A 27,825-nucleotide genomic window follows, 5' to 3' on the forward strand; every position below is an offset into this window, starting at 1 on the left:
GAATCCTACCAGAAATAAATCAAAGTATAACTATAGGCAAAACTTTTTTTTTCATTTTGGATAGAGTAAGAAAGTGTTATAATCCTTTTTTTGCCATCTGGGGAGATTTGCCTTCACTTTTTTCCTTTACCATACCTTACCTTCACATCTCACAGCCAAACAGGAACAGCAAGGAAATCCCTGCAAATTAAGGGAATCCCTTGGGGCCCCCCAGGTCACCAGAACTAGTGTGCCCACTGGAAGATTTCCCCTCTATTATTTTTCGTGGAACAACCCAAATTTAAAATTTTCTTTTACTTTCACTTTTAATGATAATGGTAAACAGGACAAATAGAGAGGGTGAAAAAACCTACTAGCTGTTCTAACCCCTCTCAACTCTAACCAAAACTAAAGTTATTGCTTTAGTTATATTTTAAACAAACATTTTCATGTCTTTAACCACTTTACCACCAGGGTTAATTTTGGCACTTCTCTCCTTCATGTAAAAATTACATTTTTTTTGCCAGAAAATTAATCAGAACCCCCAAACATTATATATTTTTTTTAGCAGACATCCTAGGGAATAAAATGGCGGTCATTGCAACTTTTTTTTCTCGCACGGTATTTGCGCAATCATTTTTCAAACGCCTTTTTTTGGGGAAAATAAACAGTTTCATGAATTAAAAAACAACAAAACAGTAAAGTTCGCCCAATTTTTTTGTATAATGTGAAAGATGATGTTACGCCGAGTAAATAGATACCTAACATGTCACGCTTTAAAATTGCGCACATTCATGGAATGGCGCCAAACTTCGGTACTTAAAAACCTCCATAGGTGACGTTTTAAATTTTTTTACAGGTTACTATTTTCGAGTTTCAGAGGAGGGCTAGTGCTAGAATTGTTGCACACGCTCTAACGCACTCAACGATACCTCACATGTGGGGTTTGAACGGCGTTTACATATGTGGGTGGGACCTGCATGCATGTTCGCTTCTGCGGGCGAGATAACGGGGACAGGGGCGTTTTGAAAAAAAATATTTTTTAATTTTATTTTACTTAATTTTTTTACATTTTTTTTTTGATCACCTTTATTCCTATTACAAGGAATGTAAACATCCCTTGTAATAGGAATCAGTGTGACAGGTCCTCTTTATGGAGAGATGTGGGGTCAATAAGACCCCACATCTCTCCTCCAGGCTTACAAGCATGAAATCGGTGAAAAAAAAAAAAAATCACCGATCACATGTCGACAGCCGCAATTGCGGCTTTGTTTACTTCCGGGTACCGGGCGTAACGTGTGACCGTCTGGTCGCCAGTTATCTCTATGGTTCTGCAGCGAGCGCCGGTCGATTCGCTCTCCGGGCCCCCGATGGCACGGGAGAGCCCGGAGAAGCACCGGATGGCGGCGGGAGGGGGGGGGGACGTCCCCTCCCGCTGCCTATAAGAATGATCAAGCGGCGGAACCGCCGCTTTAATCGTTCTTATGGTGCAGAGAATCGGCGGCTGAAGACGGCGATATCTGAATGATGACTGTAGCTGCAGGCATCATTCAGATATCACCGCACAAAGCCGAGGACGTCCTCGGTGGTCAAGAGGTTAAGCTTTTGGTGGTCTTTTTAAAGCTTTGTTTGAAACTATCAGGCAGTTCCCATCATTATAGTACATAATAACAAGCTACTCAGGCAGTTAGAGGTTTATCTCAAAGAGGGATTTGCTGAACTTTTTAGGGAAACAAACCTGTAATCAGGTCCCCATCTTCCAACTATATATGTAAAAGGGTCCAAAGTACCATGGGGTGTGGCTCCTTAAAGCAACCCTGTCGCCAGACCATTTATATCAACAAAAATATTCCCAAAAGGTTATATGTCAATTTACCTTATTTTAAAGGGACGTATGGGGCTGTGGGAAAAAAATAAAATTATGCTCACCTAGGTGGATGCAGCATCGCTCTGATGCTGCAGCTGTCCCCTGCCACTTTTAAGAGCGATCAAAGGCCTCTGTTTGATTGGTTCTCAGTCTACAGGGAACCGTTAGTCATCTCTCTCCTCTGCCCTTACAGCGCTCACTGGATCACCGTAATGAGGAGGGGGCAGGAGCGTCTGGGTGGATACTGACTTGGCATCGATCCAGAGCCTGGACCGGCTCTGTGATATCAGTCGACAGTGGACTTTAGCCCACCGATGGCTGAACATGGGTCACAAACTGCACTCCTGTGAGCCCTAGGAAAGCTTCTCTTTTAATACATTTTCCTGAAAAAGCCTTCTTGGTGCCGACATCCAGAAGCCCTGCTGGATGGAGTCCTCTTGGATGTGATGTCAGCAGCCCCTGCAGACTCTAGTGACACTGTATAGTGTTCCCCTACACTACTCACCCGGCAGCTACTGACAGCTGATTTTGGCCAGCACACCAGCACAGAGTAATTAGACATCCCCAAATGAGGAGAGGGCATATATATGCAAGGTGGAAGGGTGTGAGATAGGAAATTGACTAATCAGATTTTCTTTTTAAAGCCACACTGCAAGTGAATAAGAAATTATTTTTGGAAATAGAAAACTCAGCAATTAAGCATTTTTAGTTGATTTTTTATGCTTTTACATGCAATTTTTTTTAAGTTGATGACAGGGTCCCTTGAAGATCTGGAAAATATTTTGATGGGTTTTTTTGCTTTTTGGAATCATTCTCATTTGATGTATCTGCCTGCCTATAACCAGTCTAAGACTATACAGCATTTTAAGAAAATAGTGATATATACATGTCTGTCTCTTTCACTTTTTCAAGCAGGTTCCGATTCATGATCTGGATTTCACTCTCAAGTTGCAGAATCCGTTCTCGGTGCTCAGCCTCAATTTTGCTCAGGGCATTAAATTCTTTCCTTGTTGTCTGCTCCTTTTCAAAAAGTTCCTATAAAACAGTCCAAGAGGAATTTTAGAACGTTCACATCTGAATATCCATGCTAAAACATACACATAATGAAAAAATTATCCACGCAGTAAATTATCCATAAAATTGTTAAACCTGCCACAATGGAGCAGATAGAAGAAAAAAGATAGATAGTGGATGTTTTTTCCATAACAACCAGCTGTCATTTCTCGAGAAAAGGTTATCATAACCACATCATGCCATGGATAGCAATAAAGTAATCATAACAAAATATAAGGGACAAAAGTCCTGTCTGTGGATGCAATGCTAGTGCTTGAAATAATTATGCTTTTAAATATGGTGTAAATAGCAACCAGATTATATATATTTACTATATTTATATACACACATTTGAGTTAGAAAAAAAATATTTATAAAAAGTAGAGTGAAAAGTGAACATGATGCAATGCAAAACAATTAGGTTATCCAAAAGAGTGAAGTGTGTGTGTGTGTGTATTCTAGGCCATGTAGATCCTCAACAGGCAGTAAACAAAGTACCCAGAAAGATGAAGATATATGTACCTTGTATTGCTGGTTTAGCTTTAAATGTTTATTGTCTGAAGACTCCAGTGCAGCCTCCAGGTGCTGGACTTTCTTCTTCAGAGTGCTCACCACCTCTTCCAGTGTGAGTCTAACCCTCATAAGGTCATTCCTCTCCTGCTGGGAGAACTCCAGCTGTTGCTATAGGAGCAAACATTTCAATCAGAAGGTTATAGTCAATAGTATGAATATACATATAAATAGCATACAATTTGTAGAAAGAAAACATATTTTGAACGGATCAATCACTATATACCCTATATTGTCAAAAGTATTGGGATCGCAATCGCAATTGCTGCTTAAATTCATCCCAAAGGTATTCCATAGGGTTGAGGTTATTCCCATAGACACACTCTTAAACCTTGTGGACAGCCTTTCCAGAAGAGTTCAAGCTGTTATTGCTACAAAGGGTGGGCCAACTCAATATTGAACCCTACGGATTAAGACTGGAAAGTTCATGTGCGTTAAGGCAGGGGTCCCAATACTTTTGACAATAAGGTGTATATCATACCAAAGATAAAGGGAAGGTACAGTCCAATTATAGTAACTTAAAAAAGATGAACAATACCCTTGCCTGCAAAGGCAGCACTTTACACTTACCTTTCTAGCTGACCTCACACTCCTCTGTGATACAAAGATAATGTTGATGTAAGACTTTTTACATTTGGCATAATTGGGAGTGCCATAAGTACCTCAGCAGCGCTTAGTGGCTTCATCCACTGTCCCCATGTCACTGCAGGACACAAGGCCAAGAAGAAGGAAACCCCAGAGTGCAGCAGAGGGCCCAGTCATCTGACACGCCAGCACACAGTTCAGCATGCACGGGCAGTGAGATACAGTAAGTAGGCATAAGTACTTTGCAGGGAATGGCGCTATTAAACTTAAAAAATAGTGGCAGAAATGCTTTAACCACTTCCCGCCCGGCCTATGGCCGATTTACGTCCGGGAAGTGGTTATGAAATCCTGACAGGACGTTCTAGAACGTCCTGCAGGATTTCATGGCGCGCATCGCGGCGATCGGTGATGCGGGGTGTCAGTCTGACACCCTGCATCTCCGATCTCGGTAAAGAGCCTCCGGCGGAGACTCTTTACCACGTGATCAGCCGTGTCCAACCACGGCTGATCACGATGTAAACAGGAAGAGCCGTTGATGGCTCTTCCTCACTCGCGTCTGAAAGACGCGAGTAGAGGATAGCCGATCGGCGGCTCTCCTGACAGGGGGGGTTCGCGCTGATTGTTTATCAGCGCAGCCCCCCCTCGGATCGCCACACTGGACCACCATAAAGAAAAAAGATGCCAGTCAGTGCCCACAAATGGGCACTGACTGGCAACAATCAGTGCTGCCACCCCAGTGTCCATCAGCGCCACCCCAGTGTCCATCAGCGCCACCCCAGTGTCCATCAGTGCCACCCCACAGTGCCCATCCATGCCCAGTGCCCACCTAGCAGTGCCCATCTGTGCCACCCATAAGTATCCATCAGTGCCGCCCATGAGTGCCCATCTGTGCCGCCTATGAGTGCCCAGTGCCGCCCATGAGTGCCCATTAGTGCCGCCTATGTGTGCCCATCAGTGCCGCCTATGTGTGCCCATCAGTGCCGCCTATGGGTGCCCATCAGTGCCGCCTATGTGTGCCCATCAGTGCCGCCTATGTGTGCCCATCAGTGTCGCATACCAGCGCCGCCAATCAGTGCCACCTCATCTGTGCCCGTCAGTACTACCTCATCGATGTCCATCAGTGCCATCTCATCGGTGCCCATTAGTGCCGCCATATCAGTGCCCGTAATTGAAAGAGAAAACTTATTTACAAAAAAATTAACAGAAAAAAATAAAAACGTAATTTTTTTTCCAAATTTTCAGCCTTTTTTTAGTTGTTGCGCAAAAAAAAAAAAATCGCAGAGGTGATCAAATACCACCAAAAGAAAGCTCTATTTGTGGGGAAAAAAGGACGCCAATTTTGTTTGGGTACAGTGTAGCATGACCGCGCAATTGCCATTCAAAGTGCGACAGTGCTGAAAGCTGAAAATTGGCTTGGGCGGGAAGCTGCGTAAGTACCTGGTATGGAAGTGGTTAAACAGCAGGATTTTTACTTATTGGTTGGTAAGAGACCTCTAAGATCCCCTTGTCTGTTCAATTAATGCTTCTGGACGCAGCCTCAGGGCATGCACACAATGCTGATGCTGTATTAAGGGAAGTGGCTTCCGATCACAGCCTGAAAAAGGTTTGTTTACATTTGCCGAGGCTGTGATCAGGAGCAGTTCTCCTGCACACAGCCTCAGCACTGTCAACTGGATGTAATGTAGGGGCTCGGAGAATGGAGCAGCAGAGGGAAGCCTGAATGAGAAGAATCAAACACTGTATAACCAAATAACCTGTTTCCTGTGACCTGAGCTCTTTTTATCATGTATATGTAATGTATGTAATATATTTAATTTAATTGTGTTAAGTCCTATTCTGCCATTAAGGGGTATTTTCCTCCTGTAATTTCTTCTTTTTTACTATTTTTGCGATGCGGCTATGAATCTGTTTCAAGAATTGGTATAATCTATTTTTTGATAAAGAATCAAACACTCAAAATGTATTAAAGTGTTCTAAACTTCCTTGGCTTGTAACCCTGCAAGTAATAAAACCTTTGCAGAAAAGTGGTAATATTAGTTACAAATAAAATACCATCGTAAATAATTCATCCATCCATCAAGAAAAAATATAACAGTCCCAGCAGGTTTAAGGACAAGCAGATGTCTCAGCCCACTGTTCAGGGACAGACATTTCTACATCATATTGCTGTGTCTGGCAACCCTAAAACTTTACACGTTACCTGCAAGAAAGCAGATTTCGATACAACCAAAATCATGTCCAGAGAAGCCTCTTCATCCTCCAAGGTGACCAGGTCTTCCATTTGTCGTGGCTCACAGATCACAAAAGGTTCACTAATCCCTTTCACAGTTCCCTGCTGATCCACATAGCGAAACTGGTACTGCTGTTCACCGGGGTGTGGAAGATAGTAGGCTATAGGTAAATTAAACATACCATTTATTTACTGTATATTTTCAATACTTATGCATTGTCTTTGCGGTTTCATACAGATAAAAGTGTAACACAGGTTTTGCTATCAATGACAATGTTCCTGTATTGTTGAAAATGCAGCGTGTGATTTTTACATTTTTGTTTCCACTTATTTGTGTCAGGTTTTTTTATTGAAAAGAGTGAACACAAAAGCAATCAGAAAAAGTAAACATTCTTAATAATTGCGATTGTTGTACAAAGGTGAACAAGCCAGGTTACAAAGATTGTAAGGTCTGTTTATCATTTATGATTGAATATTCATTCACGCTTAAATTATAACAGTACATTCTACTCAGGGCCGGGACAAGGGGTGGCTGCCCTGGGCACTGTGGTATCATGTGAGATGGGGGTGCCACAAAGAGATTGGGGGGAGGAAATTTGTGTTGAAAGAGGGAATTTGGGGGATGGCAGGGGGGTAAGGATTCTTCTATGAGGAAAATTTTGGGGGGTGCAAAGAATCGTGATTTAGGGTAATTTGTGTTGGGAGGGGAGATGGGAATTTGTTAGGAGGGGGATGTGTAATAGGAGGTGACATTTTAGGGGTAGAGGATTTGTGCTGTTATTTTTTCTTGGGGGGGGGGGTCAAATATTTGTACTGAGAAGGGAGATTTCAGCAGGGAGGAAGGATTTGTACTGGGGGGAGGAGGGACTTAGGGGGTGAGCATGCAGATTACTACTGAGAGTTTTTTGGGGGGGATTTTTGCAGACACATAATGCTCACACAACTTGGGGGGGGGGGGTGCAGTTTGGCATGTTCGCTTGGGCTCTAGATGACCTTGTCCCAGCACGGATTCTACTAAATGTACATTTTCTATTATTCACTTACAATACTCTGGACGGTGTGGAGAAATGAGGCTCAGAAACTCAAAACTACCTTGTCTTTATTAAGAGCAGGAAAGGGCTTTTTACAGGTTAAGGCTACTTGTTCTGAGATATGTCTTGCTGATGTGCTAGCCAAAACAAAAACTACCTTACGAGTGAGGTTGGCCTAAGGAATGTTTTAAATAGACTCAAAGGGAGGTTTCTGTAAGCCAACAGGACCAAATTAAAGTGTAACTTCACTCTCTCAATCAACATTGACTATTTGTTATGTTGCTAGCATTAGAAAATATAGAAAAGTTTATTATATTTACTTGTTTTGAACAATTTTTTACATTTCTTTAGTTACTTCCTAGTTTTCATGCCTAGGCAAATGATGTCCTATATCCCAGGAGTCTTCAGGAGGAGAGGAGGGTTTTTCTCAGCTAAGCACACCCTCCTGTCTGCATGCCTGTGCTTTTCTCACCAACAGCAACACATACAGATAAAAAATATTTTGTTGTCTCTGTCTCTTTTTTTTTTATTTACAAACGATTTTTATTATTGCAAAAGGTCATAGTTTGATATTATATTTATAACAAATTTATAACAGAAACATAGGTACATCCAAAACATATCAAGTATGTACTTAACACAAGATAAATGTTATATATAAAGAAGAACAAAGCAATACAACGCAACAACAATAGTGTTGATATCAAAGTATTTGTTATTCAAACAAGGTTACATCAGTTACATTATAATTTTATTTTATGCTGATATTTATTATTGGTCTATGTTAGGAGATTTATTTAAGGTTGTGGTATATCCCAAGGGGACCATTTTTTTTTTTTGAAAATGTGCATTGTGTCAAAGAGAGTATGATGGATCCGCTCTGAGAGTTTTATTTGTTTCAGTCTACTCAAAACTTGGGGCCAAGGGACTGTTGAAGAGTGCCAGTTAAGCGCTATCATCCAGTGGATTGAATTGAAGAGTGTGTGAATTAATCTTATAAGCTGTGTGGGTATATTTGGTATAGATGCAAACAATAAACACATCTTAGGAGTGAGGGGAATTTTTTGACTATAATATGTTCAATTTTAGCTTCTGCTTGTGACCATATGGGGTTCAACATTTTGCAGTTCCAGGAGGTATGTAAGATGGTGCCTTGATCTGGGCATCCCCTAAAACAAGTGGGGGATTATTTTGAAGGTAGTTAGGTACCATCTGGTGTGGATTTTTATGGCCGATTCTCACGCCGAGATTGAGTAAATACATATTAGTAGGTTTTGTATCATAGTAGTCCATTCTGGTAGTGTAAATGATTGGTCCAAGTCAATTTCCCACTGTAGCATTGGTTTTGATTTTTCTGAGAGAAGAAGATTCATTCAAAACAGCGATAAATACGAGAGATCGAGCCCTTATCTCTTGGTGAGGAAATGCAGATTTGTTCAAATTGAGAATAAGGGGTATGTAATGTTAGAGAGATTCATTTTTGGTAGAATTTTTCAATTTGAGTATAATCGGATAATTCTGAACTTGGGAGATTATAGTGTTCAAATAGTTCTGAAAAAGGGCGAAATTCGTTATTTCTGGATAGGAATTTCAAAGTAGTGAGGTTACATAGTTTCCATATACCGAAAGTACTACTATTTCTAAAGGCCGGAGGGAACCGGGGATCTCTTATAAAGGATGCTAGTGGGGGGGGGGGGTGGAAGAAATCAAGTCAAATTTATCTTTGCCATAACTGATATGAGTAGGCCACCACCTTATTTAAGGGAAAGATCTCTCTGAGTTGAATCGTCTTGGACCGTAATAGTCCTTGAAGATGGAGCCAACTATGTAAATCTTGCTGCTAGGTGATAACACCATAAGTTGGGAAGGCTCAAGCCACCATTGGATTGAGATCTGCGCATAAGAGAGTAACCAAACCTCGGTTTTTTGCTGAGCCATATACATTTGTTAATTTCTCTGTGTAGGGAGTCTAGCGTATTTTTAGGGATCTGTATGGGAAAAGCTCTAAAATAAAATAGTAATTTAGGTAAAATCGCCATTTTGATTGCAGTTATTCTCCCCAAAAAGGAGATATGATATGTTGACCATAATTTTAGTAGTGCTTTAATGTTTGTGAATAGTGGTGTGTAATTGGTTTGATAAAAAGTATTATAAGATGAGGTAAGGTGGATGCCCAAATACTTAAACGAATGTGATGTCCAGGTATAGGGGAATCTTTCCTGTAAAGATATCGTCAACAGTGGTGGAATATTTATATGCATTGCATTTGGATAAATTAACCCCTAGGCCAGCGAGATCCCAAAATGTTTCTAGTACTTTGATAAGGTTAAGAAGGGAAATTAAGGGGTCTGAAAGGAATAGCAACATGTCATCGGCGTAGAGGCTCAATTTGAGGTCCATTAAGCCTTTGGAATAACCTTTGAAATTGACATTATTTCATATGGCACATGCAAGGGGTTCTATGGCTAGGCCAAAAAGAAGAGGGGAAAGGGGGCACCCTTGTCTAGTTCCTCTACCCAAAGTAAAGAACTCTGAGTTTTCCCCAGGGAGTCTAATTCTCATGCATGAATTCATTGCAAAGACCGTATTTGGGGAGTAAAATTTCCAGGTATGACCAGCTGACACTATCAAAAGCCTTGTGAATATCAAGGCTAAGAATGTCTCTGTCTCTTTTGAAGGTATTTCAACACTTCCTGTTTGGTGATACAGTTGTCACTATGATAAGAAATGGGGTGTTTCTTTAACAGAGCCCGTTATAGCAGTAGAAACTAAACAGATTATAAATCTTCTCCAATCTATCCAACACTAGGACAGTGACAGTAGGGCAGTGGATGGTGTTGGCAGTTTTTTGTTTTTATAATTTTATTATTTATTAAAATTGTTCTTCTTTTTTATTTTATTTCTTTTTCTCGCAGTGCTTCTGGAGAAGGTGTGTGTGTGTGTGTGTGGGGGGGGGGGGGGGGGTTATGGGGCAGTGGACTGTGTCAGTAGAGCAGTGGATGGTATCAATAGTTTTTTCATTTTTATGTATTTTATTTCACAATGCTTTGTGGGGAGGAGAGTGTCAGTAGGGTAGGGGTGTTAGTAGTTTTATTATGTTATTATATATTATAATGTTATTTTATATTATTTTTTTACCAATTTTTATCATTATATTTACAATTTTTTTATATATATCAGTTTGGGGGGCTTTGGTGACATGTCAGGGGTCTAAACAGACCCCTGACATCTCCTCTTTGAGACAGAGAGAGAGGCTGAGGACACAGATTCCCTTGTCCCTTGCTCAGCATTGAAGATGCTGTGTTGGATAGGAAACACAGCGTGTATGTTCATTCATAAACTGAAGCAAAGTAACAAACAGGTTACAACTTTCTAACTGAATTACAGAAGATAAGGCAGGATATCCAGAAATGGTATAAATCAAATATCTCCTGGTTTTTAAAATGACAATTCTTCCACGCCTGCTATATAAAATCCAAACCATACCAATACATTTGCCAATCTCCTTTTTTGATCTGTACAAGTTCATATATCAAACCTTTCTGTGGCGCAACAAACCTGCAAAAATAAGTTGGACAAAGCTAGTGCTGCCGAAATTTGGTGGAGGCATAGGCCTCCCTGATATACAGATGAACCTCGGATTACGAGCATAATCCATTCCAAGAGAATGCTTGTAATCCAAAGTACTTGCATATCAAAGCGAGTTTCCCCATTGAAGTCAATGGAAACTAAAATAAATTGTTCCACATTGACTTCAATGGCATGCAATACCGCAATCGGCCAGAGGTGGGGCGCCGGAGAGCCTCAAAAATGGCCGGAAAGGCCCCGAGGACACCTCGGCTGACCTTCGCAAACCTCTGAAAGAATCCGTTCTCGGGCCTTTCCGTGCATTTCCGAACGGTGCCGATTGGCTGCGTTTGGCTCCAGTGACCCCCCCACCTCAGCCCAAATGTGGTACCGCACAGCACTTTGGCCTGAATCCTGCTTGTTTTGCAAGACAACACTTGCAAACCAAGTTAGGATTTTTTTAAATACAGTGCTCGTATTGCGAAACGCTTGTTTACTGCGTTACTCGCAATCCGAGGTTCCACTGTACTGTACTGTACTGGGTGGTTCATATTGCTCGTATCGTTGACTGGAAAGTACATATCCGATGTAAAGATTGGGTGTACCTGGAGAATCTGGTCTTGAATTACGCTATCTACCTTGGATTTCCAGGGAGCATGTGTCTTCCTCCGCTTTGACACATTCCCTTATCGGACCCACTCTTCACGCCTTTAGTAGGGCTTGTTCCACGCATGCGGTTTCCGCAAAATTTTGCCCCATTACCCCAGTCCAAAACAACCCGGATTTTCCCCTGGGCTTAGCTAGAGCCTTTGTGAAAACAGAATGGACATATGCGGAGCTGCCCAAACATTTTTTCCGTAAAGGCGGCTTCTTACATCAAACCGAACTTGCGGATCTCTCCAATACGGGTTTGTTCCCCTTTTGCCCCTATATCCAATTCAAACACTTTTTAGATGACCCAGCACGTAGAAAAGGCTTTACCATGACCCCTACAGTATTGGAGTCACTATGCTTTAGCTCATCCACTCAGAAACATGTTATCTCTTCACTTCATGCCTCACTGTTTGAGAAAACACCAAAATCTTACACTCTGAACAAGCCTATTGGGAATCTGCACTGGGAACAGAGATAGATGAGGGAGGTTGGGACTGTATCAATCTCTATCTTCACAAAGGATCCTTAAATGTTTCAGTACAGGAAAATGGCTAGAAATTGAGAACATTCTGGTACAGAACACCAGACCTGATACATAAATTCTCACCCTCCATATCAGAAGAAATGCTGGCGATGTGGCAGAGAGACGGACTCATTCCTCCATATTTGGTGGAGCTGCCCGTCACTTCAACCTTTCTGGCATAAAGTACATGATGTGATAATAAAGGTGTCCTCTCTCTCCCGCTGGAGTAATGGAGTAAAAATATAAAGGTTTTATTGTAATAAAACTACAGGTAAACAATAAAAGTGATCACAAAGATAAAAAGGAGCAATATGAGAAATGGTGAAAACCAAGCCCCACGCCCCTGATGCCCCAGTTGAAGTCCCTCTAGGACGAAACGCGTAGGGCTTGGTTTTCACCATTTCTCATAGTGCCCCTTTTTATCTTTGTGATCACTTTTATTGTATACCTGTGGTTTTATTACAATAAAACCTTTATATTTTTGACCTGCACCATTGGGGCTGCGTTTTTCTTTTCTCTCCCCCACATGCTGTTTGAAGTCTTCCATTTTACCTCGTCCAATCCCCTAAGGGGTTATACTATTACCCCCCCTCATTCATTTGAGGTCAGACATCTTGGGATACCTTGGACATCATTCCAGGACATTGTGCACCTATGGCCCTCCGCTGAGGATTCATCTCACCTGTTGACCCAGTCTGAGGAAGCCGAACTGATTGTGCCTTGAGAGTGTTCATGCCTTAATGATCTGCTGTCGCTGACAGGCAGATCCACGCCTTCTGGTAAGCGCATTCATATCTTCATTTAAGAAAGTGATTGTTTGCCTATGAGGATCTACGTGGTAATTTTTCCATCCATTCATTCACAAGTTTTTTGATGGACTTTATATGTGTGTGTTCACAGCACTAGTTTATGTATATATATATATATATATATATATATATATATATATATATATATATATATATATATATATATATATATATATATATATATATATACAGAGCTTTTTTTCTCAGAAAATAGGTGCAGGAACTCAACCATGACCTGTTCAGATTTTACAAACAGTAGAAGGGTCTTAAAGGGGCATTAAATACCAGAATTGCATTACATACAGAGTGCAGAGTTCAGGGGGTTACAAAGCTGTCACTTGTAAACACAGAAACCAGACTTCTATGTTTACAAGTGATTGTGGTGAGAAGGCACCAAAGGGTCTGAGCCAGAGGTGGTGGAACTGAGTTCCACCAAGTTCCCCCTGAAAAAAAGCCCTGTATATATATATATATATATATATATATATATATTTCACATTTTTTTTGTCATTTCATCACTGTTGCAATACAGTGATCATTAATTTTTTCTTAGAGACATCACTGTTTTCATGTTATCACAGCGCTACATTTGTTCCTTACACCACTGTTCAATATTTGTCATATTGTAGTGTAGCAGCTTTAGTTTTAAATTTTCTGATTAGCGCAATATTTTTCTTTTTTCCTTTGAACATTTATGTCCAGCCTCAGTTTCTAGTCACTGATTTGTCTGAAGAAATAACTAACCTTGAAACTGGACACTGCAATGGGATACTGATTCATCCACAGAAGATTCCGAAGAGGATGCCCAAACAAAGGTGTCATAGTCATGTATAGAGGAGCCGCTTACCTGCCAAGGAACAAAGACATTCAGTACAAACAAACATTTTAAAATACTGACCTAAACAGCATAATGACATTTTGCATTTCAAGATCTGATGGGACAGGGTTGAGGTTTATGAAAACTGGGCTTATCCTGACAACCAATGGCTTGATATATGCTTAATGCTAGGAACGAGGGGAACAAAATTGTTTTCTCTACATCCTAAAATGACCTCATATACTTAGGATTCATTTAAACATGTGGTTGGGGGGTTGGCAGAAACGTGCACCAACCGCCCCCTCCTTAACCTCTTGACCACCGCCCCATGTCAAAAAGACGTCCTCTTTTTAAAGATGGATATCTCGGTAACGGCAGCAGCTGCTGCCACAACCGAGATATCCATCTCTTCAGTGGGCGGTCCTGTACACGATAACGGCGGTCTCCGAGGCGGATTCGCCGCAAGATCGCCACTTACCGGAGCCGTCGGTAGCGGTGGAGGCGATCGGGTCCGTTCGGCAGCTGACTGGGGTTGTGAGTGAGGGAAAAATCGCCCCCACCCGTCCCCATAGCTCTGCTGGGCGGAAGTGACGTCAAAACGTCAGTCCCGCCCAGCATCTTAAAGAAACATTTTTTTTTTGTCATTTGAAAAAATGACAGTTTCAATTTTTTTTTTCTTCTTTTTGCATTTAAGTCTAAATATGAGATCTGAGGTCTTTTTGACCCCAGATCTCATATTTAAGAGGACCTGTCATGCTTTTTTCTATTACAAGGGATGTTTACATTCCTTGTAATAGGAATAAAAGTGATCAATTTTTTTTTTATTTCAGTGTAAAAAATTATAAACTAAATAAAAATAAATTAGAAAACAAAAAAAATTTTTTTTTAAAGCGCCCGTCCCGACGAGCTCGCGCACAGAAGCGAACGCATACGCGAGTAGCGCCCGCATATGAAAACTGTGTTCAAACCACACAAGTGAGGTATCGCCCCGATCGTTAGAGCGAGAGCAATAATTCTAGCCCTAGACCTCCTCTGTAACTCAAAAAATGCAACCTGTAGAATTTTTTAAACGTCGCCTATCGAGATTTTTAAGGGTAAAAGTTTGACGTCATGCCACGAGCGGGCGCAATTTTTAAGCGTGACATGTTGGGTATCATTTTACTCGGCGTAACATTATCTTTCACAATATATAAAAAAAATTGGGCAAAATTTATTGTTGTCTTATTTTTTAATTCAAAAAAGTGTTTTTTTTCCAAAAAAAGTGCGCTTGTAAGACAGCTGCACAAATACGGTGTGACAAAAAGTATTTCAATGACTGCCATTTTATTCTCTAGGGTGTTAGAAAAAAATATATATAATGTTTGGGGGTTTTAATTAATTTTCCAGCAAAAAAAAATGTTTTAGTCTCGTAAACACCGAATCTGAAAAACAAGCCCGGTGGGAAAGAGGTTAAGCTGCAATAGGCACTGGATAAGGGTATTTACATGTTGATATGCTACACGCCTGTGGCAAAGTTTACCTGACATGTGGCGATCGGCAGGTGGCAAGCTTGCCAAAGTCTACACACTTAAGTGCTGCAAAAATGGGGTTAAAACAGATGGTGAAGAAACATGACATAGCTTCCTCACAACCTGTCAGTAGCTTCTGAAGCAAGATCCGAACATGGACAGGCTTCAGAGTAAGGGGAGATTTAGATGCACGTCTAAATCTACCCGTACACCCTTTTCAGGTGTTGCCCCCTGGACAACATATTGTTTCTCTTAAAATGCCAAGATTCCTCTTTCTGTGATGGTTTATTCAAGCCTATTATTGGCACACAACACTTCCAATCAAAATGCGTAACAAGGAAGTGCTAATGCTGCCTGTAGCTGCCAGGTTTATCTAACTATGTCATGATCGGATAGCAGCGGATGTTAGCGGATATGCAATTGCTGACATCCACCGCTCCAAAGGGGAGACTGGAGGGTCTGTTTAGGTCCGACTAAGAAACTGACAGACGGACCTGATTGGACAGCCCGTGTGAAAGGCTCCTAAGGAGAAGCTCTCCAACAGGTATTTCAATAGCAATTTAGGGCCAGATTCTCATAGATCGGCGTATCTTTGTTCCGGCGTACGCCTCCGCAACTTAGACGGGCAAGTGCTGTATCCTCAAAGCACTTGCTCCGTAAGTTGCGGCGGCGTAGCGTAAATAGGCCGGTGTAAGCCCGCCTAATTCAAATTTGGAACAGGGGGGCGTGTTTTATGTAAATAACTAGTGCGCCGTCCGTGGAATATCCCAGTGTGCATTGCTTAAAAGTACGCCGCAAGGACGTATTGGTTTCGACGTGAACGTAAATGACGTCCAGCCCCATTCACGGACGACTTACGCAAACGATGTAAAATATTCAAAATTTGACGCGGGAACGACGTCCATACTTAACATTGGTAAGCCGCATGTACGCCTCATATAGCAGGGGTAACTTTACGCCGGGAAAAGCCTAACGTAAACGGTGTATCTGTACTGCGTCGGCCGGGCGTACGTTCGTGAATTCGTGTATCTAGCTGATTTACATATTTCTAGGCGTAAATCAGCGTACACGCCCCTAGCGGCCAGCGTAAATATGCAGTTAAGATCCGACAGCGTAAGAGACTTACGCCGGTCGGATCTAATAGAAATCTATTCGTAACTGATTCTATGAATCAGGCGCATAGATATGACGGCACAGACTCAGAGATACGACGGCATATCTGGAGATACGCCATCATATCTCCTTTGAGAATCTGGCCCTAAATGTTTTTTTAGTGGAGTGAGGGAAAGCTAGAAGCTCCATCATCCTATTTAAAACTACAAAAAAGAGCATTTGGGCTGTAGCTACACTTAAATTTCTTTCTTTTTTTTCCTACATTTACACTTGTCAGTTAATTTCTTTCTACCTGTCAATTGTTATTTTCCCTGAAACAAAACATTATATTTCATCATGCTCCCATTTTTCACTATGAGACAAAATCTCGTTTTCAGAGAGGCCAAGATCATGTGAAATGTCTCCTGGTTACAGATAAAAAATGTCTTGGAAGGATTGTTTGTCGAAACAAGGTGACACTGTTGAAATCCAATATCCCAAAACAAAAGGAGCAGTTTGTCAAGTAAATAGACCTGGAAGTAGAATAATCCTAGGTACATTGAAAGGGGTTCAGTCAATTTGACAAATTTGGAACTTCCTCTTATCCCACTCCTCTCCCCCTTACATGCCACATTTGGCATGTAATTTTTTTGGTGGGGGAGTGGGGGCTTCAGGAAGAGTGGGACTTCCTGTCCCACTTCCTCCTTCCTGTAGGCGATCGCCTAGGACACGTCACAGGTCCTAGGCGATATCCTGGCCAATTACACGGTGCGGCGCCGGGCCGCGCCACTCGCGCATGCGCAGTGGGTGCCCGGCCGTGAAGCTGAAAGCTGTCACGGCCGGGTGCCCACACTGAGAATGAAGACGCCCGCCGGCGCGTCGCTGGAGCGCTGGAGCAGGTAAGTGTCTGTTTATTAAAAGCCAGCAGCTACACTTTTTGTTGCTGCTGACTTTTAATAAACATACAAATGGCTGGAACTCCCCTTTAAGTTTTGTACGCAGTGGAGATTGATTAGAATGCTTGTGCTGTATAACATGCTTTAAGGTAACAGGATCCTTTTCTTTTTTTTGTCTTTTTTTTAGGGTAACAAACACTTTAAGTAATTTCAGTGTCTGTATCAACCTCTTAATTTGACTGTTAGTGGTGTCTGTAACGTGACTTATTGTAAATACATTTTATTTATCTTTAGAATCCACAGTCCATACTTACACTGACCTTACTGTGTTATTCAAAGCGTTTCTGCATGGGCAAAGAATATCTAAAATAAGTAATTAGTCAGCCTAATAATTTTTAGTAAATCATTTTTGTATTGGAGGCACTGTTGATTAAAGGATCGATATAGCTGACTAAATTAATTGTTCAACATCCCTGACACAATTGATAGGCACGCTAGTTCTTTTATAAGACAAAGAATCATTCTCTCACTTTGAAAATGCCAATCCAGTCCCTGGTGGAGCCCTTCATGCCAGCTGGCAGGGTGTAGTGACATTCCACATTGGCACTGGGAACATAAGTGTGAGCCACATTCAGGAAACAGACAGAATGGAAGTTGGCCTCCATGACAGTCAGTTGCTTCAGTCTATAAACAATAAAATAGATAAGGTTATCATTTGCCTAGTTTTATACAGTATTTATCATTTACATAGTATTTTCAGAACACTAATAGCATGATCAGAAGAATTTTATGCACAGCAGTGTGAACCTGTTGCCCCTTTTTATTACAACAATAGACATTTCCTTGTGTATTTGCATGTGCCGTACAACTGGACTGTGATATTAAAATGAGCGTAATCTGTTGCCATTTTACAATTGATCTATAGTTAGTGTCTCTGTGTCACTATGCCTTTTATAAACTATTGATAATATGATGGTCAATGACTGTCATATTTTTGTTGACCGGAGCTAAGTGTGTGTAGCCTGCAGGAAGTTTGCTATTAATACCTGACCATACTACATTGATTAGCAAATAATGGCTGTCAAGCTCTCTCTTAAATAAGAGGTCTCATTCTGATGTAATGGAAGACAGAAGGCATTCATTAAAAAACAAAACAAAACCAAAAAAAGATACAACAAAGATACAACAAAGAATATACTCTCTATATATCTCAAGTTGATTTCAAATTGCCATAGTGACTATACAAAAGACTCTATTCTAAAACAAATGTTATGGCGCCTTGTGAACTGTATATATTGCATTTACCTCAATGTTATGCAATGACTATGTTAACCATGTGATTAGCGAGTCTATTTAGTAATGCCACAAATAAATGAGGGTGGTGGAAAATGCATGCAGGATATAACTTTCTTCAAGCAATGGAATTAGCCAGCTATTCCGTCAACAGAAACGTTCTGTTTTGCAGAAAGTTCCTGTTTATAAGAATAAAAAAGGGGTAGTGGCAGAGATGAGCTATGATGGCAGACACTGCTGGTGCTGGCCATGCCAGGGGATGTCCCATAGTAATTAGGGCAGACAGTTTTATAAGTGGCCCAAATTGTTACCCAAACATTTATTTATTTATTTTATATACAGCCCCACCAACTTACACAATGCTTTACATATTGCACATTGACATCAGTCCCTACCACCAAGGAGTTTACAATCCAAAGTCTCCATCTCACATATATAGACATACTAGGGGCATTTAAAACAGGAGGCACCTAATCTACAATCATATTTTTGGAGCGAGGGGGAGGAAACTGGTGGACCCAGAGGAAACTCACACAAGCACAAAGAGAACATGCAAACTCTATCCAAGTAGTGTACTGGTTGGGTTTTGAACCAAGGTCCCTAATGCTGCAAGGCAGTAGGCTAGGTGGGTCAGGGCCTTTCCATGGACATGAAATATGAAATCAGCTTGTTTGAGTAAGTGATATGCTTTATCTAAGGTCACCTTAAAGTCTACCAGCATCACTGTAAGCTCTGGCATCAAAAGATATTTAATCATACGTGTAGTAGAAGGAAATGCCCTCCGCCACTACTGCTGTGCCCCCTGGGGGGCCCCAAAGACTGCTGGACCACGAGGAGAGCATGCCTCCTCCTCCATCTCTCAATGCAACACCTGCCAGAGCAGTGCATCACCGGCCACAAGCCTTGTCAGGTGACATATGAGGGAGTGGCTAAGCACATGCAAATACTGACTTGCAGATAACACTGACTCACTCAGAAAACATCGGCATGGGCCAGTGCCACTGGCCAACAAATTTATGTTGGACAACAGGAGATGAAGGTCATGCCTTCATCCTATTGTATGACTAAGGGCAATTTTGGATGGAGTGGAGATGAATTAGAACACCTGTCAGTACTTTTCACAGTCTATGCCCCCATCAGGGAGAGTCACCCTCTCTATTTGCCCTGTTTACTGTTATTATTAAAAGTGAAAGTAAAGGAAACCCCATATTTTAGGTTGTCCTCAGAAAAGTAATAGAGGGGAAATCTTTCATTGGGGACACTTGTTTTGGAAATCTGGGGGTCCCCCAAAAAATTATCTTAATTAGCAGGGATTTCTTCTCACTTCCTGTTTTGGCCATGTGACAGGAAATTAAGGGAATTCTCCCCAATGGGACAAAGTTTGCACATAATAAACTAACAGGGGTTATAACCCTCCCTTACTCTATCCAAAAAAAAAGAAAAAAAAAAAAGAAAAAAAAAAAAGTTTTGCCTATAGTTCTACTTTAATGTTTTTTTTGTGCAAAGTTCTGTTTTCAGTTTCTATTGTAACTTGAATCTCAATAACTGCTACAGATTTGTGTGCACAGTGTCCAGTAGATGAACGGTCTTGATCCAAACAGTTTTATCTTTTATACTGTCTCTTAGAGCGTGAGAGATAACATGTTTACAATATGAGTGTCTGAGTATCACTCTCTAGTGAAGTATTATCATGTAACATATCCTCACCAACATATGCCTGGTTCTATCATTTATGTTTTATTAGTCTCTATATAAAAATAAGATAATGGAAGCATGCATATTCAATGCAGCATTTCTGTTTAGTACCAGGGGGTGCATGCCACTTGGATAATCTCCAGCTCTCAAAGGGACATATTAAACATATTCCATTGCTTTATAGCACCAGTGCCCCAAACTCTGACAGCTGTTTTTAGTAGGCGCTTACAATAAGCTTTGTAATCAACTGTATGCATTGCATGCTTGTACCTCCAATTAAATTATAAATGAATAATGGGATTAAAAGGCACATAAACACCTTTTAATTACCCTTTATTCACTCAAATTTCATAGACAGGCAGAAATAAATGAGAAAATGTTCCTTAAGAAATAGTATAGTGATGAAGGCTGATGGGAAATCGCAAGAATAGTAAGCCACTCTTCAGATCTGTGTTTGGAGTAACAGACAGTAAAACAAGCATTTTACTGCACATTGCCACAATGCATGGCAAAGCATGTTGTGTGAGATTCATTTTGAAAGACACTCTAGTGCACAACAATGCACATGCACTGTAGCCCAAAATGCACACCACACTGAACTATTCTAAGGCAAAGTGCCATAAAAAGCCTTTTAAAAGAAACAGCTACTATTAGCAATGTCAAAGGTTTTTCTCTATATAAAAAAATGTAACAGGCACAAAACAGGTGTAAAAAAAAAAGGGAGGACAATAAGTTATCCTACAAAGTCACAATTGAAGAATTTGAAATAATAACCATTGATAACCTGTGCCTCCAGATTTGTAGTATAAACACTGGAATGCCCATATGGCAAACAATATATTGGGCAGAACTATGATTTTGAGAAAGCCTCTCTGCTCCAGTTGGCGGTCACACGTTAACATCATCCCATGCAATGCAAAACCAAGAGCCCCGACTTGTACATGAGGGAGACAAGCCCCCATACAAGACCTGGAGTGTCAGGAAGAAGAGGGGAGCGTCCGTTTACAAGCAGCAGTGTACATAAGGCCTACTCTTATGCCGCATACACACGGTAGTTTTTTGTGATGAAATAAAACGACGTTTTTAAAAACGTCATTTAAAATGATCGTGTGTGGGCTTCACATCGTTTTTTGTCTTCTAAAAAACGTCCAAAAAAAAATTCGAACATGCTTCAATTTTTTATGTCGTTTTTCAAAATGTAGTTTTTTGTGTCATAAAAAATGATCGTGTGTGGGCTAAAACGCTGTTTTTAAACCCACGCATGCGCAGAAGCAAGTTATAACGCGAGCTTGAATGGAACAGAGTGCTGTCGTACGTGTTGGACGTAACCGCGCTTTGCAAGAGCATTTTCAAAAAACGATGGTGTGTGGGCAACGTCGTTTTTAAAAATGAAGTTTGAAAAACATTGTTTTTTTTTCATGATAAAAAACTACGTTTTTTTCCAAGACAAAAAACGACCGTGTGTACGCGGAATTAGACTTGGGGTGCATTCACACCATAGACAGTGCAAAATCTGTGTTATTGTACTTGCATAGTTCATAGTAGTACAGTGCAGTGAAAAAAGTATAGCAAGTTACATTTTTCCACACTACAAATGCATCACAGTGCACATAAAAGCCCAAAGAAAGAGGATAGGAGTGACCTTAAAGGACAAACACAGACAGCAAATGTGCGTAAAAAAAACACATATCGAAGACATGCAAATTTGCATGAACAATGCTCAGTATACACACACAGGGCCGGATTCAGATACATTGGTGTATCTTTCCGGGTGGCGTAACCTATCTCAGATACGTTACACAGCCGTAAATTAGGGCGCAAGTTCCGTATTCAGAAAGAACTTGCGCCCTTAGTTACGGCGGCGTAACGTATGTGTGTCGCGTGAGCCCACCTTATTCAAATGTGGATGATGTGGGCGTGTTTTTTTTAAATTACATGTGACCCCGCGTATTTGACGTTTTTTACGAACTGCGCATGCGCCGTTCGTGAAAAAATCCCAGTGCGCATGCTCGAAATTACGCCGCAAATCGTCATTGCTTTAGACGTGAACGTAACTTACGTACAGCCCTATTCGCGAACGACTTATGCAAACGACGTAAAATATTCAAAACTCGACGCGGGAACGACGTCCATACTTAAAGCGGATGTGCCATGGGAAAATAATATTAAAAGCCAGCAGCTACAAATACTGCAGCTGCTGACTTTTAATATTAGGACACTTACCTGTCCTGGAGTCCAGCGCCGATCGTGATCGCTCGTCTCTCTGCTTCTCCCCCCGCCATCCACGCTGAGGGAACCAGGAAGTGAAGCGCTGCGGCTTCACTGTCCGGTTCCCTACGGCGCATGCGCGAGTCGCGCTGCGCCCGCCGATTGGCTACCGCTGTGTGCTGGGAGCCGAGTGATCCCAGCACCCTGCACCCCCCTCCCCCCTGAAAGGTGTCAAATGTGACACCGGAGGGGGGGAGGGTTCCGATCAGCGGGACTCCACTTTAGGGTGGAGAACCGCTTTAACATTGGCTATGCCTCATATAGCAGGGGTAGTTTTACGCCTAACGTAAACGACGTAAAAAAATGCGCCGGCCAGACATACGTTTCTGAATCGGTGTATCTACCTAATTAGCATATTCCTTGCATAAATATACGGAAGCGCCACCTAGCAGCCAGCGTAAATATGCAGCCTAAGATACGACGGTATAAGACACTTACGCCGGTCGGATCTTAGGGAAATCTATGCGTAACTGATTCTATGAATCAGTCGCATAGTTACGACCACGCACACTCAGAGTTATGACGGCGTATCCGGAGATACGCCGTTGTATCTCCTTTCTGAATCCGGGCTACAGTTTCTTGTGTAAATGGGCCTTTAATGAGCAGTTAACCCTTGCAGAGCACTGCAAGGGTTTTTATGTTATTCTCGGATAGCAGCCTGAAAGTAGATCCTAGCCAAATAAATCACATTAAGATGTTGATGCCACTTAAAAAGTTGTTTGCAGTCTTTTAAAATTTTCAGCTTTCATGAAAATAATGGCAGGTAATCTTGTCATAAGGGTCATAGGAGTCAATTCACAAAAAGTTACTGCATGCTATACGAGATATTTTTCGGAAATATAATAAGATAATAAGAGTCAATTCATCAATTCATCAAAGTAAGGCCCCTTTCACACTGGGGCAGTATGTGCGGTGGTGGTATACTATTTTACTATTGGTATACTAGTGGTATACTATTTTTAGCGGCGCTATACCATCGGAATTACCGCAGAATTCGGTGCAGTATTATTAACCCCCGCTAGCGGCCGAAAAAGGGTTAATACCGCCGGCAATGCTCCTCTGCAGAGGCGCATTGCCGGCGGTATCCCACTGTTTTCAATGGGAAGGAGCGGTATACACACCGCTCCTCTCACCCCTCCAAAGATTTTTTTTTCTCCAGCCAGCGCAACGCCTCAGTGTGAAAGCCCTCGGGCTTTCACATTGAGAATGCTGGGGCAGGAGTATTTCAGGCGTTATTTATGCGCTATTGAATGTGAGGTAAATTCCGCACATTTGTAAAAAATGTGAGATAAAAATAAAAAATCTTTAAAGGCAAATCACTAAAGAACACATACATTCGTTATTTATCACCTGCCAGAAGGCAGTCTTTTTTTTTTTAGCATGAGGGGAACTCTGCACTGTCCAGTAAATTAAAAGTATACAATGTATCAGTGGAAATGTTTTGCCGACCTCAGGAATGAAAATAAATTGTATCATTTCACCAGAGGGAGATCGTTCCTGTGAATGAAAGCATGCTAGAATGTTTTCATTGTTTCTTAGTATTTCTTCCTCTAGTGCAGTGATAGCATTTTGAAAAAAAAAAAAATCCAAAAAACAACACAAAATGTAAGTGATAAATATCACAAAACAAAGATTTAACCACTTCAATTCTGGGCACTAACAACCCCCTTCCTGCCCATGCCAATTTTGAACTTTTGTCATGCGCCCAAACTAATTTTTTTTCATTTTGTTCACACAAATATAGCTTTCTTTTGGTGGTATATTCTATTTTTTTGCTAAATATATGAAAAAAAGACTGATTTTAAAAAAAATATATATATTTTTTCTTTTAAAAAAAAATTGCAGATAAATAATTGCTGAACAAATTAGCAAATTAATTTGCTGAGAAAACTTCTCCTCTGTTCCCCTCCTGAAGAATCCTGGGTCAAATGACATCATTGGCCTAGGCGGGAAACCAAAACTAAAGAAATGTAGAAAATAAAAAATCGAGTAGACGATCTAATGACTGGCTTCTCTCCAACAGGAAATTGTTTCTTTGATCAGCACTGCAGCCAATTTGCTGATTAGTGAATTGTGACAGTGGGAGGAGTCCTTGCTGTCAGAATACAATATTACATCATAATATCCTATGGGTCTCTTGTCATAAATGCTTCCTCCTGCCTGTCAGCCGTCATACACTGCGTCACGCATGTGCAGCTTAGCGAACACTCACAGACCCAAACTGTGCCGCTGCGATATGACTCCAGTGTGCATGGGTGGGTGTGACATCATCATGGCCCAGCCACTCAGGCACAGAACCTGGATGGAAGACTGGTGAAGATGGAAGCGCCCGCTAGATCGATCACAGTGCAGCTTAACAGGTAAGTGTGCCAAAATGTGCTAAAACACAGAGAGTCCTGTGCTGGATGACAACACTGGAGAGTCCTGTCCTGAGGACAACACTGGAGAGCCCTGTCCTGAGGACAACACTGGAGAGCCCTGTCCTGAGGACAACACTGGAGAGCCCTGTCCTGAGGACAACACTGGAGAGCCCTGTCCTGAGGACAACACTGGAGAGCCCTGTCCTGAGGACAACACTGGAGAGTCCTGTCCTGAGGACAACACTGGAGAGTCCTGTCCTGAGGACAACACTGGAGAGCCCTGTCCTGAGGACAACACTGGAGAGCCCTGTCCTGAGGACAACACTGGAGAGCCCTGTCCTGAGGACAACACTGGACAGTCCTGTCCTGAGGACAACACTGGACAGTCCTGTCCTGAGGACAAACACTGGACAGTCCTGTCCTGAGGACAACACTGGACAGTCCTGTCCTGAGGACAACACTTGGAGAGTCCTGTGCTGGATGACAACACTGCTGAGGACAACACTAGAGAGTCCTGTATTGAGGACAACACTAGAGAGTCCTGTCCTGAGGACAACACTGGAGAGCCCTGTCCTGAGGACAACACTGGAGAGCCCTGTCCTGAGGACAACACTGGAGAGCCCTGTCCTGAGGACAACACTGGAGAGCCCTGTCCTGAGGACAACACTGGAGAGCCCTGTCCTGAGGACAACACTGGAGAGCCCTGTCCTGAGGACAACACTGGAGAGTCCTGTCCTGAGGACAACACTGGAGAGCCCTGTCCTGAGGACAACACTGGAGAGCCCTGTCCTGAGGACAACACTGGAGAGCCCTGTCCTGAGGACAACACTGGACAGTCCTGTCCTGAGGACAACACTGGACAGTCCTGTCCTGAGGACAAACACTGGACAGTCCTGTCCTGAGGACAACACTGGACAGTCCTGTCCTGAGGACAACACTTGGAGAGTCCTGTGCTGGATGACAACACTGCTGAGGACAACACTAGAGAGTCCTGTATTGAGGACAACACTAGAGAGTCCTGTATTGAGGACAACACTAGAGAGTCCTGTATTGAGGACAACACTAGATAGTCCTGTGCTGGATGACAACACTGGATAGTCCTGTGCTGAGGACAACACTGGAGAGTCCTGTGCTGAGGACAACACTGGAGAGTCCTGTGCTGAGGACAACACTGGAGGAAGTCCTGTACTGAGGACAACACTAGAGAGTCCTGTGCTGGATGACAACACTGGAGAGTCCTGTGCTGGATGACAACACTGGAGAGTCCTGTGCTGGATGACAACACTGGAGAGCCCTGTGCTGGATGACAACACTGGAGAGCCCTGTGCTGGATGACAACACTGGAGAGCCCTGTGCTGGATGACAACACTGGAGAGCCCTGTGCTGGATGACAACACTGGAGAGCCCTGTGCTGGATGACAACACTGGAGAGTCCTGTGCTGAGGACAACACTGGAGAGTCCTGTGCTGGATGACAACACTGGAGAGTCCTGTGCTGGATGACAACACTGGAGAGCCCTGTGCTGGATGACAACACTGGAGAGCCCTGTGCTGGATGACAACACTGGAGAGCCCTGTGCTGGATGACAACACTGGAGAGTCCTGTGCTGAGGACAACACTGGAGAGTCCTGTGCTGGATGACAACACTAGAGAGTCCTGTGCTGGATGACAACACTGGAGAGTCCTGTGCTGGATGACAACACTGGAGAGTCCTGTGCTGGATGACAACACTGGAGAGCCCTGTGCTGGATGACAACACTGGAGAGCCCTGTGCTGGATGACAACACTGGAGAGCCCTGTGCTGGATGACAACACTGGAGAGCCCTGTGCTGGATGACAACACTGGAGAGCCCTGTGCTGGATGACAACTCTGGAGAGTCCTGTGCTGAGGACAACACTGGAGAGTCCTGTGCTGGATGACAACACTGGAGAGTCCTGTGCTGGATGACAACACTAGAGGAAGTCCTGTGCTGGATCACAACACTAGAGAGTCCTCTGCTGGATGACAACACTGGAGAGTCCTGTGCTGAGGACAACACTGGAGAGTCCTGTGCTGGATGACAACACTGGAGAGTCCTGTGCTGGATGACAACACTGGAGAGTCCTGTGCTGGATGACAACACTAGAGGAAGTCCTGTGCTGGATTACAACACTAGAGAGTCCTGTGCTGAGGGCGGATGGAGAGACCACACACACACCGAGCCGCCTATTCGCCTGCATCATTTTCTGAGCTCTATACCGCCTGGAGCCCTCGAGAACTGTGTAATAGGAGACTGGAACACGGAAATGGCGCGCTGCTGAACGCAGGCTCTACCGTACACATTCCTATCCCCCGTCTCCAGGCCGACCTATACAACACCCCGCTCCTCATCCCCCCCACACACCGAGCTCAAACCCCAACAGCCCTCTTACCCCGCATAGAGGAATCAGCTGGCCCACAACAACAGCAGCCTCGCGCGCTGCTCTCTGGGAAGTGTAGTTTCGGGTTCGCTTAGCCGCCTACAAAACTCGCTCGTTTGAACTACGTTACCCAGAGTACCTTGCTCTGGCAGAGGACCAGGAGACTTGGCTGGATTACAGTTGCCATGGGAGACGGGGGCGGGGTTTGGAGCTCCATGATAAGGCCTGTGAGGAATTCTAGGCATAGGTTCCATTTTTTTTCCCAGTCAGTAGCGGGATGAGGAATTGAAGTGAAATAGTACAATGTGTAAAGTAGAAAACCGTGAAACATTAAAAATGCATCAATATTTATTAAAAAGCAGTTTTCTGGACAGTCTTCCAAATGCATGGTTACAGCTTTAAGAATTTTGAGGCTAGGTTCACATTGTTACATATCTGGAACGCATGCAAGAGCGCACATGAGAGAAACTTGCTGCTCTTTAGCAGACTCATGAAGGCTTTTGTGCCCCTTCACTCCAGAACGTACTGCGCTTGCTAGATGCAAACGGGTGTCATTAATTGTTAATGGCAATCTAAATGAATCTAGCAAACGCAGCCCATTTGTGGCCACCAAAATGCGTTGTATCGC

General features: G+C 42.5%; 1 protein-coding gene across 1 annotated transcript in view; it reads right to left on the bottom strand.

Annotated features, from left to right (window-relative positions):
• The window catches only part of CALCOCO1 (calcium binding and coiled-coil domain 1), a 95,922-nt gene extending 68,612 nt beyond the window's left edge, over positions 1-27,310 (bottom strand). Inside the window, exons 1-6 of the mRNA XM_040340723.1 lie at positions 27,210-27,310; positions 17,712-17,865; positions 13,613-13,715; positions 6,255-6,445; positions 3,422-3,580; positions 2,733-2,881 (exon numbers count right to left, since the gene is read on the bottom strand). Of these exons, the coding sequence (XP_040196657.1) occupies positions 2,733-2,881; positions 3,422-3,580; positions 6,255-6,445; positions 13,613-13,715; positions 17,712-17,846 (737 nt within the window). The 5' untranslated portion in view covers positions 17,847-17,865; positions 27,210-27,310. The remainder of the gene's footprint in view (positions 1-2,732; positions 2,882-3,421; positions 3,581-6,254; positions 6,446-13,612; positions 13,716-17,711; positions 17,866-27,209) is intronic.
• Positions 27,311-27,825: the final 515 nt, after the last annotated feature.

This window comes from Rana temporaria, chromosome 2, assembly GCF_905171775.1.
Source record: "Rana temporaria chromosome 2, aRanTem1.1, whole genome shotgun sequence".
NCBI classification, from domain to species: Eukaryota; Metazoa; Chordata; class Amphibia; order Anura; family Ranidae; genus Rana; species Rana temporaria.